This window comes from Nannospalax galili, unplaced genomic scaffold, assembly GCF_000622305.1.
Source record: "Nannospalax galili isolate Female #2095 unplaced genomic scaffold, S.galili_v1.0 scaffold177, whole genome shotgun sequence".
Taxonomy (NCBI): domain Eukaryota; kingdom Metazoa; phylum Chordata; class Mammalia; order Rodentia; family Spalacidae; genus Nannospalax; species Nannospalax galili.
The window spans coordinates 590083-606760 of NW_008339470.1; the positions used below are offsets into that span (position 1 = coordinate 590083).

Sequence of the window (16678 nt, forward strand, 5' to 3'; positions counted from 1 at the left end):
AAATAATAAAAGATATTAGAACAGAAAAAATAATCATATGACTCAAAGAGTACAAAAAGTTCAGGAAGAAATAGCAAAAGGGAGAGGAAAAATATAAATTGGAAAATTGATTAGACAATAAATAAAGAGTTGGTTATTCCCGTTCCCAAGAGAAAAATAATTTTCTCAAATATACAAGCCAAACTGTAAATATTAAATTCAAAGAATTAAAGGGCAAATGGGGCCAGGCTGTCTACACTTCTGTGGTAAAATAGAAACCTCAACGAAGACATTGCTTGGCTATGTTAAGAAAAGGTTAATCATTGAACTTTGTACTTTCCTTTTACTGTGATTATTGAAAAATATTGTACACTGAGAAATACCGTGCAAATTCATGGTTTGATTTATGGTCTGATGCTTTACTGCTATTGTAAGCTTTCTAATTATAAATAAAGGCTGTAGAAGGCTGCTTTTGGAGAAAGGAAAGAAAAAGAAAGATATTCGACCTGACTTCTCCCAAGTGGGTCAGTCAACAGCCTCTACTAGAACTGCAACTGTGGTTTCCAGTGTAGTCATTTCTACCGCTGCAGTTACCTTCACTCCTTCAGGCCCCGGACTCAACTGGAGCTGGACTCTGGCAAGTATTTACAACTTATGAATAATTAGATAGAAATTTAATGTAAGAATTTTCTGTTATTTAGTGATTTGAGATTTTGTGATAGAACGTATGTGCCAAATATCCCTTTTTAGTACTATTTTATTGATTCATTGAGAAATTCATATAATGTATTTTTAACATATTCAGACCTCCCCAAATCCCCTACCTCATCTCCTCTTTGACTCACCCCAACCTCATGTCCTCTATTCTTTGTTTTTAAGGCCTATCCAGTCAAATTTGTGTTTCCCCAAATGCTCTATCTTGGCTATTTCTGTAGATTGTGTCATATACCTGTGGGTATAAAAGTATTCTTAAAGAAAATTAGTAGATTCCCCAAAACTCAATTGTAATCACTTTATTAACAAATATTAAACATTTAAACAAGTATTCATATATTTTCAACATAGTAATGAATTATTTAATATTTATATATGGAGCTGGAGAGATGGCCCAGCAGTTAAGAGCACTGATTGCTTTTACATAGGATCCAGGTTTGATTCCCAGAACCACAAGGTAGCTAAGAACTGTCTGTACCTCCAGTTCAGGAGAATTTTATGCCTTCTTCTGACCTCTGTCGTTATTTCACTACACAGGTGCACTTACATACAGGTAGACAATACTCTCATACAAACAAAATGAAAATCATAAAAAAATTGTTTTAAACTAAATTACTTTCATGCACATAAAGGAGAATAGATTTTGAATAACAGAAAAAGAGTCCCAAAGTTGATATATTTCAGTCAGTCACCAGGATTAAAACAAACACACTCAAGTCTGTTAACTTTCTTTCTTCAGCCTTTATCTAATGCTTGGTGTCTCTGTGATCTTTGGCTCCTCTTTCTTTATGTATCCATGTATGCATTTGGTGTTTTTTGTCTTTTGACTTTCCTCCTTTTTTCATTTCAGCTACTCCAAATTCCCTCTCAGTTTTCCTTATTCCCTTTATCTTTTTTAAATACCTTCCTCTCTTTACCATCTTTGAAAAAATTTGCTAATAATATTGTAAGATATGAGAATACCTGGTCTCAAATTATACTGCAGATCCAAAGTGACAGAAATAGATGACTGTGGCACAAAAACAGACACACAATTCTGTGGAATAGAACAGAGTACCCAGGAATAAGCCCATACAGATAGGGCTAGCAATATTTTAGAAAAGTGTAAAAAAATAGACTAGAAATAAAGACATCCTATTCAAGAAATTGTACTGGCATAATTGGATTTTCACTTGCAGAAGAATGAAGTTAGACCCTTATTTCTCACCCTATACAAAAATAAACCCAAAATGAATTGAAGATCTTATTTAAAATTTGAAATGTTGAAACTTCAAGAGAAAAATAAGAAAAACAATTCAAGGTATAGTCAAGAACTGAACAATCAAATAAAATAATCTTAAAAGTTGACAGGTGGAATTATAGAAATTAAATATTTTCTGCATAGTCATGAGAATGAACAGACAGCTTACAGACTTTAAAAAGTCTGCTGTACTACAGAGAGTTAATACATTAGATAAATGTGTGTGGTATAAAGAACTGCAAAAATTAAATACAAAAAAAGAAAAACTACAAATAAATGGGCAATTAAATGAACAAAGAATTTCCAAAGAAGAAACCTAAGTGACCAGTAAATATTTTTTAACGTGTTCAACACCCCTAGTCATCAAGGAAATACAAATTAAATATACTCTGAGATTCCATCTCCCCTCAGTCAAGGTGGCTATCAAGAAAACAATGAACAGCCAGAGCTAGTGAGAATGTGGATAAAGAGGAGCCTTTATTTTCTCCTGGTGGGAATGCAAACTGGTATAGCCACTATGGAAATCAATATGAAGATTTTAAAGAATCTCCACACTGTTTTCTATAGTGGCTCTACCAGATACATTCCAACAATAATGTGTAAGCTACCTTTCCCCCCCCCATCTTTGCCAGGAATTTTTATTTCTTTTTCTTTTCCTCCAGAGATAGTAGTCATTGTGACTGTGGTCACAATCATAATGTGGTTTTGCTTTGTATTTCTGAGGACAAAAAATATTGAATATTTTTTATGTAATCATTGGATGTTTGTATATATTCTTTTGAGAAATATCTGTTCAGATTACTTGAAAATTCATCAATTAGATTATTTGTTCTATTGTTGATAAATTTTAAACTATTTTTTTAATTTCATGGGTACTGCATTTATGTCATTTCAACCACTCCCTCTCCCTCTCTACTCCTCCCATGTATCCCTTCTATCACTCCCTTTAAATTTCTTCTTCACTAATTATTATTGTTATACATAAACACATATGTATTTACTGACAATCTTTATAAGTTCCAAATATATTCTGAATATGAACTCTATCAGATAAGTATCTAGTGAAGATTTTTTTCTCTTTATGTAGATTGGCTCTTTACTTGATGGATTGTTTTTTGCTGTGTAAAGCTTTCAATTGGATTTAATACTATTTGAATATTCTTGCTTTCATTTCCTGAGCTATTGATGTCTTATTCAGGAAAGCATTGCTCATTTCTATATCTTGAAGTATTTTCCATTTTCCTCTAGCAGCTTTGGTTTCATGTCTTATAGTTAGATCTCTGATGCACTTCTATATGACCTTTTTGTACAGAGTGGGAGATAAAGACATAATTTCATTTTTATGACTGTCGATATCTAGATTTCCCAACACTGTTTGTTGAGATCATTTTTTTCTCCCACTTGTGCCTTTGGCATATTTATTGAGAATAATGTGTAGATAGATGTATAGGTTTGTTTGATTCCATTTACTGAATGTTTTATGAATACAAATACTATGATGATTTTGTTACTATGCCTCTCTAGTTTATTTTGAAATCAAACATTCGATATCTCCAGAATATTGCTCTTTCAATCAGTATGGCTTTAGCATTTGTGACGTTTCATCATTCCATGGGAATTTAGAGTTGTGTTTCTATTTCTTTGAAGAATACAGTTGGAATTTTGATGGAGATTGTATTGATTCAGTAGATTGCTTTTGACAACAGAGACATTTTAGCAATACTGTTTCTTCCAGTCCATAAATGTGGGAGGCACTTTCATCTCCTACAATCTTTTCTATTTTCTGGTGATAATAGTAGTACAGTTTCTCCATGGTTATTCTGTTTATGATTGATGGGGTTTAGTACAGAGCATATTGTGCAAAAAGCTTAGAGAATCACTCTTTAGTTCTTGAAAGTGGGTCTTTCTGGAAGATTGCATTAAACATATTGTGCCATAGAATACTGATGCTATTTCCCATCAAAAGTAGCATTGTACCTGTTGATGAACCTCTTTCCCTCTTCCCATGCCCCATTTTTCCTCAGTCTTTTAAAACCACTATTCTGTTCTCAACTTTGATCAGTTTAGGATTTTTTAGGATCTTCTTATCAATACAGAATAAGTTATTTTTCTTTCTGTGCCCAATTCATTTCACTTAAGATATTGTTCTTCACTTTTATTAATATTGTTACCAATGATTATATGTCATGGTTTTTGACTACTTTATACATATGCAATTTATTTATACCTCTACTACAAGGCATCTACATTGATCCTAAATATCAACTATTGCTAGATCATGAGTGACCAGACATGTTTAAAGTATTGCTGCATTGATGGCTTTGCAATTTGATAGCATTATTGAGAGTTAGTGGGAACTAGTAGGTAGACCATAGGTGAAGGAAGTAGATCATTGGGTTAATGCCTTTGGAAAGGAATATTATAACTAATTGCTTGCTGTCTCTGTTTGCTTCCTAGCTACTATTAGATGAGCAGCCTCCTCTCCTCCTGTTACCATAGTATTCTGCCTCATGAAAGGTCCACTGCAATGGACTCCATGAACATCTGGTTGAAAATACTGAAACCATGGGTTAAAATAAAACCTTCCTATTTTACATCATTTTCAGGTATTTTATCACAGATCTGTGCAGTCAATAGACACATGCACACACATACATGGAGAGAGAGACTCTTTATTTCCTCTCTTATTTACTTATTATGCTATGTATGATATACTGAGTTTATTTCATAGTGTTTAGATATTGTTAGTGTTATATCATAGAAATAAATTTACTACATATCATGGCAAACAATAAATACCTTTCACTGTCTTTGCTACTTCTGGGCATGGAGTTAATCATTTTCAGTTGTATTCAGTATATTGTATTATGCTAGCTCAAATTATTACTTTGCTATGCTTTCCTGTGGTTACTAAGGAGAGGTGTATGAGTTACAAGTTGATAAGGGGTGGACCTGGGATACAAAATTTTATGTGTCAACATGAGTAAGCCATGATCTACCCAAATATCTTATTAAATACCATATCAAAGTATGTATGCATGAGATGGGTGAAGGTGTTTTTTTTAGAATGATTAGTATTTGAAGTTGTGGGCTAAATAATCTTCTTGCCTTTCCCTAATGTAAGTTGGAATCATCCTGTACATTGACATTCTTTTTAAAAGATTTTACTTATTTTTATTTTATGTGTTTGAGTGTTTTGCCTGCATGTCTGTGTCTGTTGCCCATGGGGGGCAGAGGAGGTGTTGGATCCCCTGGAACTGGATTTAAGGACAGGTGTTAGCTGCCGTGTGGGTGTTAGGAATGGACCTTGGATCCTCCAGAAGAGCAGTAAGTGCTCTGAGACACCGTGCCATCTTTCCAGCCCCTCATTAACATTCATAATAAAGAAAGATGAGAAAGACAAAGTTCATTCCCTGCTTGACTGCTTAAACTATGAATATTTTTCTGACTTTAGCTTTTCTGGTTCTCAGTCTTTAGATTAAGAATGACATATGGTGCCATGAGCTATTGGATCTGTCCTACTTACTTTCTATTGCTGTGATAAAACCAGCTTTGGGAGGAGAGGACTTATTTCCTCCTCCACCTCCCAGGTGTCAGTCTATCAGTGAGGGAACTTAGGGCAGGAACTCAGAGCAGGAGCCTGGAGGCAGGAGCTGAAGCACAGACCATGGGGGAATGAATGTTACTTACAGGCTTGCTCTTCTGGCCTGTTATGCAACACAAGAACACCTACCCAGGGGTGACACCACCCACAGTAGGATGTGTACTCCCACATCACTCAACAATCAAAAGTCCCACCAACATGGCAACAGGGCAATCCAATGGAGGAAATTCTTCCACTGAGGCTCCCTCTACTCAGGTCAAGGTGATAACTGAAGCTGTCTAACACAGACCCTCAGAGCTTTTAGCTAAACTGATGTTTCTAGGATCTCTGAGGTGAACATGGAAGATACAAGACTTGTTGTTTTCCGCAGTGTGTAAGTGGATGTAATTATCATAGATGAATTGATTGGTAGATATAGATATAGATATAACTACAGATAAAAACAGATATGGAGAAAGATAAGATTCTGTATCATTTTCTTATGTGAGTGGATATGTTTTAATTATCTATTTCTATATAGATAAATTGATAGGTAGATATAGATATTGGTAAAAGTATAGATAAAAATAGATATGGAGAGAGATATAGATTTTTTGTACCATTTTCCTGGGAACTATGAGCAATACAGACATCGTATATTTAGTAAAATTCTTTCATATGCTTGGTAAGTGGAGCCAGGAACTTGGTCATATGAGCTGACATCAAAGGTAACAGAATGCACAAGACCTATGCAAACTCAATCAGACAAAAACAAGCACAGAGCGGTGGAAATGGGCAGGAGGCCCCAACCATAGCTGAGGATCTGTTTGCAGTTGTTCACTGATAGATAAGGGAGAGTTGATCTTCTCGAAGGAAAAGACACTAACTATGTTAACCAGGCTCCAGTGGATAAACTCACAGTAAGGGACAACATCTGGGTACACAAACTTGAATTGACAGGCATTAACATATATCACAGAATGCATGAAATCCCTATGGGGGGGTACAGATAGGGGAAGTCTAAGTATGATTAAAATGTATTGCATGAAATTCACAAAAATTCAATAAAAATATACAATAAAAATAAAATATGCATTAATGTATTTATATATTTCAATACTTAAAGTATATTTCACAAATATTTATTTAGGGTCTCATGTGTCTAGGTCACTGCTATAGACAACAAAAGACAGTTAAGTGGATTTCAAGTTATAATCTATAAGGTCCTGCAGCCCCAAACTAATTATTTCACAAGGTCAAATGTGAGATAAGAATAAATAAGTGATTAAATGCTTCAAACGAGTGAGATTTCCCATCTTATAATGTGGAAGCCTTATATGAAAACAGTCATATGGTCATAGTTTAGTTAGACCTTGAAGAAAATATACTATTTCAATTGTAAATTAAGTTTGGACAACAGAGGGGAGGAAGGGTACAGGAGGGATCCTCTGTGGAGAGGACTTGTGAGTGAAAGCACTTAAGTGAGCCTGTAAGGCCAGTCTGGAACCTCCCAGTAGTGCATTTGATATAACAAGATCTCCATGCAGAGAACTGTGAAGGAAGAGGTTTAAAAGTTATTCATTAAGAAAGGACCTCAAATCATGCCAGACTGAGAAATTTTTGATGAAGAAAAAATACACACGTGTCCATATTCATCATGTAGTGTATATGTACATGTATGTAAATGTATAGAACTGGATATTCATAATATATGTGCATATAATCCTGTAATCATGAAAATCACCTAAGAGTTTTGAAGAAGTGTTTAATTCAATGTTTTAATTATGAATAACTACTTAGAAGCATCATTCGTGAAGGGTGGGAGTAGGTGCAGGCTGGTGGATAGAAATAAAAGTTCTAAAAGCCCAGAGCTGAGCAGGTTTCAGGGAACATGCCTCTGCTGTATCAGATGAAGTTATGTATGGAATCAGTGATGGCACAAGAAAGGCAGGGGAAACAAGGGCAGGCAACTCATTAGGTGTGGGGGCCTAAGGCCAGGGGCGAGGCAGGATGGCACCTAGAGGGAACCTCTGGGGCGTGATCAGACTTGTTTGGTGCCTAGAGGAAACCGGGAGAACATGGCCAGACTTGTTTTGAAGAATCGCTAATTGGCTCCTGTCATTTTGGTGCATCTTGGTGGCACGTGATCACCTCGCGAAAGCTATGCTGTGCTATGGAGAGGAGACTGCATGCTCAAGTTCACCTTTAATATGATTGGACACTTGATTGGGGAGGGGATTTTCCTTTGTGGTTTTTGCCTTCATAAGCTCTGTAAACACCTGCAATAAACGAGTTCCTGCTTGACTAGACCCTGCAGCATCTGACTGTCTTTCGGATAAAGGGCTGAGGAACCGGGTGGGCAGCACACCTACCTATCCCCGGCTCCTGTGTTGGGGTGTCCGATTGTCTCCCTGGGAGGCTGAGGGTAACGGGCAGACAGCTCATGTCCCTTTCCCCAGCTCTTGTGTCAGGGCAGGATCCCCGACAATTAGGCATAAATAATTGTGGAGAAAACCCAACAGACAAATTTATATATACTTTTCAACTAAATATTTCAGTAATTACCTGTCACTAATGTCTAACTCAATAGCTTCATTTTACTTAAATTCAAGATAATTGGGACTCTTTTCTCCTTACTCCACACTCTTTTCTGAACATTCCCCTCAAGCTACCTGTTCAATCTACCGTTATCTTTTTAAATTACTTGATATTTTGAATCTGTCATAACATACAGAATCAGCACTGGAAAAGGCCTTAGAAGTCATGTTAGACTATGAGCAGTAACTGGGCTTTTCTCCTGCATGAAAGCACACTGAGCTCACAGTGTCCCTTAGAACATGGCTATGCTTTCACTGTGAGAATTATATATTATTGTGCTCCCATTTATATTTATTTCTCTATGTAATGTGTAGGGTGAGTTGCTACAAGAACAAGTGAAATCAGGGCCTGGAGAAATGGCTCAGCAGTTAGGAGCACTGGTTACTCTTGATTCCCAGCACCCACATGGCAGCTAACATCTGTCCAAAACTCTAGTTCAGGGGATCTGATACTCTATTCTGTCCTCTATTTCATAAGTGCACATAGGTATACTTAGATACATGCAGGCACAATACTCATACACATAAAGTTAAAATAAATATTTTTTAATTCTAAAAAAAAGAAGATGTGAAATCAATCATTTCCCAATATAATAGAATGAAAGAAAATTTGATGACTAGCCATATACTAAAGATTTATTTCTGTTCACTGAAATAAAAACCTTACTCCTATATAAAGGTAAATGTGGTATTCCCCCAAGCTACACAGAAATGTTTGTATCAAGGAAATAATATTCAGGTATGCTTTATAGGAACGATCATATAATAACAGTGCACTAATATAGACAACTGAAAACCACTGAAACATGGATGGTGGATTCATTTGTTCTCTTCTGTAATTACTTTCATATGCTGTAAAATTTTTTAATACTCATATGCTCTTGAAATACATATGCAAATTTTAAGGCACTTCTATCAACTTATATTTTAATTAAAGTTCACATTGGTTTACAATTGTACAAAGCTTTGGGAAGTGAACAGCACACAGCCACAGTGAACCTGTAGTATTTCATGGTTATTTATCCAAACAAAGCAAATAGTAAGAAATCTAAACGATTCTTTTTAAGAATTTTGTCAATGAATCTATGACTTGCTTATTTCTCAGACTGTAAATAATTGGGTTTAACACAGGAATTATGATTGTGTAAAATAAGGAGTCTATCATGTCTCCATCATCTACTTGTTGAGTTGCAGGCCGTACATACATGAAGAGAAGAGGGCCATAGTACAAAGACACAGACAAGAGATGGGCTCCACAGGTGGAGAAGGCTTTCCTTATGCCTTTGACAGATTTCTTTTTAAAAATTGTAATGAGAACAAGTGTGTAAGAGATAAGAATAGTTGAAATAGTGAATACCTGGATTGAACCAGAGAAAATAAAAACAATTAGGTAATTAAGAGACGTGTCAGTACAGGAAATCTTTAACAATGATATAATGTCACAATAAAAGTGATGTATCATGTTGGAATTACAGAAGGTTAATCTCAATAAAAAACCTTCATGAATAAAAGCATGAAGTATTCCACCTATAAAAGACAAGACTATCAGACGTATACAAAGGCCATTGTTCATGACAACTGGGTAGAGTAAAGGATTGCATATGGCTGTATAGCGATCATAGGCCATTGCTGCCAAGAGAAAACACTCCGTGGTTGCACTGATATTAAATAGAAAAAATTGTAGCATGCATTCAGGCAGAGAAATCAGTTGACACTTAGCAAAGAAGTTCACCATCATCTTTGGAACCACTATAGATGATATGGATGTATCTACAAAAGCTAAACTTCCAAGGAATAAGTACATGGGGATGTGAAGGTGGGGATCCGTTGAGATGAGAGTCATCAGACCAACGTTTCCAATGATAGTGATGAGATAGATCACTAAGAACAACAGGAACAGAGGAATATTCCACTGTGGTTGGTGTGTGAGTCCTGTGAGAACAAACTTTGTCAGGAGTGTGACATTCTCCTTTCCCATGTTCTCACTGGATGGCCTCTGAAATGAAAAGCAATAGATGTAAAATAGTATTTACTAGGATTTATAAAATGAAAGGTGGCTACGTGGAGATGAAATAAGCAAAAACGTTATCAGATTGCCCTTCTAATTTTATTTAATATTACTATAATTAACAGAAAACTTCAGAGATTAATATAATACAATCAATTCAATTTTCAAGAGCTTCAATTGAATAGCATATAAAGAATCTTAAGCACTTGGAATATGTTAACCTTTTTTTTTTAAATCTTTATGTGCCTTTATTAACTTACAAAGGAATGAGTACCTAAACATTTTTTTGCTCAGTGAAAAGTTAACATATTTAAGAGCATTAGAAAAGTTTTTAAAATTACTTTTAAAGTAAGTATAGGGTAGTGGAGAAAATAAGTTACTTGGAGGGCAAACCAGAGTGAGCAATATTAGTCAGAAAGTCATTACTGTTGTTCAGAGGCTCCCAAACTACATCATGTATCTGAATTGCCTGGGGACCTTTTTGCAAAATCTGTGATATATTTTAATAGAAACTGATTCAGTAATTTAAAATTAATATTTATGTGTTTGCATACTAAAAATGAGTCAGTGAAGATAAATGTTTAAAAGATTCATAATGTATAGTACTTAGTGACACATGGCACCTCTGGGGGTGGTCATAGAAGAAAAACAAAATTATGTAGTGACCCTGACCCTATACATGGTCATTTAAGATAAATGTTAAAAGTTGATCCTTTGAGTGGGGTTATGTATGGCCTGTCCATTGCTGATTATACAAAGAAAACCAAATAACATATGGGAAAGTAAACAACAAACTTCTATTAAAGAAGTGATAATGGGCTGGAGAAAGGACTCAGAAGTTAAGAGATGCACTGTTCTTGCAGAGGACTCATGTTCTAATTCCAGCACCCACATGCACGCACGCACACGCACACGTGCATGCACACGCACACGTGCACACACAAAATAAAAAAAATAACTCTTTCAAAAAAAGAAGTAACAGAAGCAGATTTCATTTTGTGCTAGACACAATCCCTCCCTTTTCTATCAACTACATAGGCAGCAGGTGCTGAGCTCATTAGACAATGACTTTTGGATTAGCAGAAGGACTTTGTCTAGATTTAAATTCACACACCCTAGACTTCGGTGAGAATAGGAAAAGAGAAGAGGAGAAGACGGGAGGGAAGGGGAGGGAAAGGGAGGAGAGGAGAAGAGGAGAGGAGAGACCTGCAAGGTGAGCCATAGTATCTGATATTTGGCAGCACTTAAACCCTTCTTGAACTAATGTGTTGGCATCTGATTTTAAATACTAACTGCCTGCCTTCTTTCAGTTAGTTTCTTTTACCGTTGTTGGTGGTGGTTATTCAAATCACTTTAACGTTTCTGTTAGAACCAATTTTCTATCCAATAAAATTATTTCCTTTTGCAACCAAGAGCCCAGATGCTTCCAATGAGAAGCAAAGGAGATCAGACAAGAAACTGTTGGATACTTTGACAAGTGTCCAGAACCCCCAGGATTTAGGAGTCCACGACGGGATAATCCTAGGTTGTAAGATTAACTTCAGTAATCTTAACTGTAAGACCAACTTCAAAAGACAGAAAAAAATAGTCACATACACTGTCAGAAGTCACAATAAATACTCTGGTAGAATAAGCAAAGAAGATTCCTGAGAAGTGAAATTAAGAAACGTTTAGTGGTTTTTCTGAGGACAGTTTCCAAGATGTGACACAGGTGATACCAAAGAGTGCTAGGAACTAAAAACAGAGTCTCCACAAGTGAAGGAAAGATGCTATGGAGGAGCCAAGAATATGTGGATGGTTGCCGATAACCCACGGAACTCTCTTACCTCTAGAACATGTTTATAAAAGTTTTAAACAGAACATCAGAGAAAAGGAAGACATCAAGAGGAGAAAAAAAGACAAGAAGGATAAATTTTGTAAGAGAAAAGACAACAGAAAGGAAGAGAAACAGAATGCAACAAAACAGGAAAAGCAGGAGAGGAATGACAAGTCAGAGTGGAGAAGAGACGCCAGAGGAAGACTCGAGGGAAAGCAGCGGCAGGCGGAGGGAAGGCAGGGCAGGCAGAGGGAAAGCAGGGGCAGGCGGAGGGAAAGCAGGGGCAGGCGGAGCGAAGGCAGGGGCAGGCGGAAGGAAAGCAGGGGCAGGCGGAGGGAAAGCAGGGGCAGGCAGAGGGAAAGCAGGGGCAGGCGGAGGGAAGGCAGGGCAGGCAGAGGGAAGGCAGGGGCAGCCCGGGTTGAATGTGTGTCTGGTATTTAGCTATGACTGCCAGTCCTGCGTACTTTTTATTTTCCTCTTTGCACAAGTCAAAAGTATATTTTCCTATAGAATATGTGTTACAAAAGGATTTGCTTTTATATTTTGTTTCATGAATTTTGTGCTGGGTAAACATATATTGTCATTGCCCAAGAGTTCTTAATATGCTCAATTCTCACTTTATTTTTAGTCATGACAGCCATTAGAACAAAATAGCTCTAGGAAATTTTCTGGATTTATTTGATAGCATTTTCTTTTGCAATAGTTTTTGTTCTTTCTAGCAGAGTAAAACTGAGCCCAACATTGAATATTAATTAAAGTGATACATGGATTATCAATATTTCCAGTGATTAAACAAATTATTATATATGTTTCCTTCTACAAAATCTCAAATAAGAATACAATGGGAAATTCTCATATAAATTAGCATTTAAATAAGCATATCAATGTGTAAAGGACTGGTAATCTCTATGTATTTTCTTTGCGTGTATATGTGACATATATATATATACATATATGTATTCACATGCACATACACATATACATATAAACAAGATGACAATATAAAGGAATAATATATGTACAATATGTGTGTGTGTGTGTGTGTGTGTGAGACTGATCTTAAAGGATATTCACTTTTACTGGAATTTCTAAACAGAATTCTTATATAAGAACATTTAATATTTTAGTCCATCGTAATTTAATATCATAGTTAATTAGATAATGAAACATCATTAACCAAAACAATTCAGGCTAAACTATTTGTTTAGCTATATTTAGATTAAAAAAAAACCCCAAAATAATACAGACTATCATTTATTGCTTTTGTTTTCTTTAATAATGACCTGGAATCAATAGGCTAGATCTAAAATTATGATACATATAATACTATTTTTAACTTTTAATAGAAATGATGGTGAATATTACAGACAATTTCTTTCTTACCCATATCTTGAAAGAAATTGCAGAGGTTCTTCAAAAGTACTGGGCTATCTGAAGCAGAAAAGAGCACAGAGGTACAGGAATGCAGTAACACAGGTAGTACTTGTTGCTGTAATGACTTGTTTTGTAGGTTTCATTCCATAAACAGAAAAGTCTTGTCCTTATATAAGTCAGCTTTCATCACATGAGTCAAGCAATTGCAGCCCTGTGTGCTTTTGCCAGCAGAAGTGGTGGAGAACTTCAAGTCCCATAAGACAGCACAAGCTCTTTGAAGGACTAAATGAAGGTACTGTTCTGGGCACTGTGGACTGGACATGCGTGAGATAGTGAGATGTCCTTATGGTCCCATAGGGATGTCCACAGGCAGTACCCTTTCCTTGCTTTAACATTTGACATTACATCTGAATGCTCTCTTCACAGAGGCACTTCTGAAAGGTTTAGACAAGCTTTTTAAATTTAATTTTTAAGATTAATACATAAAGTAGCAGGCTTCATTATGCATGCTCACATGTATATGCTATTGTGATTTTATCATTCATTCTCCATCCTCACTGCCATTATTAGTGCCCTCTCTCTTTCATCTTGTTTCCTTTCTTCCTGCATTTCCTCCCATCTTCTACCTTCCTTTTCATGTATTTTATTGCCCTTTCTGTATCCCCTTCCCTTGAGCCCTCTTTCTTCTCTTTCATGACCCCATTCTAATTTCATGACCTATAAACACACATAAACATATACACACATAATATGTATAAATACACATATAACCATATAAGTACATGTGCACATATAAACATACATACATATACATATATATTTAAGTTCTGTGTATGTTAGAAAATATGCAGTATTTGTCTTTCTGATCCGGCTTATTTCCCTTGACACAATGATTTCTAGTTGCATCCATTTTCTTGTAAATATCACTATTTAATTTTTCTTTATAGTTGTGAAAAATTCCATTGTATCATATTTTATTTTATCAATTCATCTGTTGGTGGTCATCTAGGATGCTTGAATTTCCTGGCTATTGTGAAGAGTATGGTGATAAACAAAGATGCACAAGTACCTCTGTGATGTTGACCAAGAATCCTTTGGGTATACATCCAACAATGATACAACCTTATTTTCAGTGGGTTTTTTATACTTTTAATTTTTATTTTTGAAGAAATAACATATTGATTTCCATAATGGCTGTATAAGTTTGCATTCCCAACAGCAGTGACTAAAATTTCTTCTTTGGCCATCTCAGCATTGGAGGTCATTTGATTTCTTGATGATAATCATTCAGACTGGAGTGAGATGAAATAACAAAACAGTTTTATTTCACATCATCCTAGATTTGTAAACTTTGTCAATATTTATCAGCCATTTGTACTTTTTCTTTCAAGAAATATCTATCAAGCAAATTAGTCCTTTCATTGACTGGATAATTTGGAGGTTTGGATGCTTAATTTTTAAAATATTTTGTTGTGAGGATTTTGAAACTTTTATGCATGCATATAATACGTTTTAATCAAATCTACCCCCATTTCCCTCCCATTGAACTCCTCTCCTATGGCCCCTCCACTTTTCACTGAGCCTCACACTCTTTTTTAATGCACTGTCCACTTAGTGCTGCCTGTATTTGCATGGGTGTGAGACCACCCATTGGCACATGGGTAGCCTATTAGGGCCCAAATACTTGAAGAAAACTCACTCTCCCTCCCCTAATAGTCATCAATTTCCAATTAACTCTCAGGGTTGGGACTTCATGAGTCCCTCCTCATCCATGCTAGGATTTTGGCTGGCTTGATCTTACACAAATCTTGTGCCTGCAGTCACAGCCTCTGTGAGTTCATGTGTTCAAGTGCCCTGTTGTGTCCAGCAAATACTGTTGCATTGCAGATATTCACACCTCTTGTTCTAAACAAATTTCCAGACTTCTACAATAATTCCTGAGTCTTGGAATGGGGGATATAGATGTCACATTTAGAGATGAGTACCCTGAGTCTCTTCTCCTCTGCACAATGACTACTTGTGATTTGCTGTATTACTAGAGCCTATGACATAACTAAACATGGATTCTTTGCCCAGTTAAAGGTACCAAGGCATGATTTCCATTTAGTGTAAGGTAATTTATATTCAACCAGAAGACAGTTGGTTACTCCCATAACATTCTTGCTACTGTTGCACCAGTGGCCATATCTTCAGAAGACAGTCATTATTCTGGCTTCCTGGGTTCACATGTGGGCAACACAATATACCATTTTTCTCCCAAGTATTATTCATAACATTTTCCAGTACTATGAAAGCTAGCGAGTATTGATAAAACCTCCAAGTCAGTGCTAGCTTGAGTTTTCCACATATGTGGTGTCTTCAGCAATAGGGCCTTACTGTGAAGTTTTGCAGGGCAACTCAGAGCAATAGCAATAGCTTGTAACATTTGTGGAGGGGTCTATGGGACTCCAGTGACTACAATTCAAGAAAAAGTAACATATATCTAGCACAGACTTTTTTTCTGTATGAAATTTTAATGAAATAGTAAATAAAATATAAAATAATAAACACATATCAGCTATTTTAGGACATCTAGAGAAATATTCCATAAAAACAGATGGCATCTATAACTATCCACACAGATGAGGGAAATGTAAGTGTGCACACAGACAGATGGGTCAGCATGAGATGTCTTCAGAATATGAATAGTTTCTAACAGGAATTCTGGAACTTTTTAATATTTGTGATCTTTTGATTCATCTCATTAAAATCCACTGAACAAAACCCCTTGCAGGTCCAGGTTCTGGAGCTGGCCAAATAATTCTTTTTCAAAAACATCTTCAGAAGACATTTCTTCTCACTGACTTTTTTCTTAATTCAGAGGACATTTATAAGCTATTAGAATATTTAGCAAGCCAGAATTTCTTTACATCTACCATATAAGCAGGTTTTAAAGCTAGGGGATATTAAGAGCATATATGACATGCTATATACATAGACCTTCTTTACACGGTCAGTAAACCTTCCCAACAATAATGAACATTCCCTGTTGACCAAATGTGGCAGTTGCGAACCACTCCCACCATTTCTCCCAGTCTCCTCTTACCTTTTGGTTTGCTGAGGTGACATATTTTTCTCTTAAGGATATCACCTCATGTTCAGAATGTGCCTAGCTTCATGGCCTGAGGCTGCAGTGGTAATCTGAGGTCCAGCCAGGTCAGCTTTTTAGGCTCCGAAGGTGCTTATTGGCATTTGGATGGCTGCCATTCTTCTCAGCCTACCCCACCTCACTTTAGTGGTACCTCAAACTCTGATCTTAGCAGCAGCTCAGATGACAACCATGGGGCTAGTATGAGAGATTTAACATCCAGCTCCATAAGGTTTCAGG

At 36.2% G+C, this 16678-nt stretch overlaps 1 protein-coding gene across 1 annotated transcript; it reads right to left on the minus strand.

Annotated features, from left to right (window-relative positions):
- Positions 1–9142: 9142 nt before the first annotated feature.
- LOC103735091 (olfactory receptor 187) lies at positions 9143–10133 on the minus strand. Its single transcript, XM_008834213.3, has one exon. It carries the CDS (start codon positions 10089–10091, stop codon positions 9162–9164), a length of 930 nt encoding a protein of 309 aa, XP_008832435.1. The 5' UTR covers positions 10092–10133; the 3' UTR covers positions 9143–9161.
- Between the last annotated feature and the right edge of the window lie 6545 nt (positions 10134–16678).

Coding starts and splice junctions, on each gene's coding strand:
- LOC103735091 (XM_008834213.3), bottom strand. CDS start 10,091: ATGGGAAAGGAGAATGTCACACTCCTGACAAAGTTTGTTCTCACAGGA.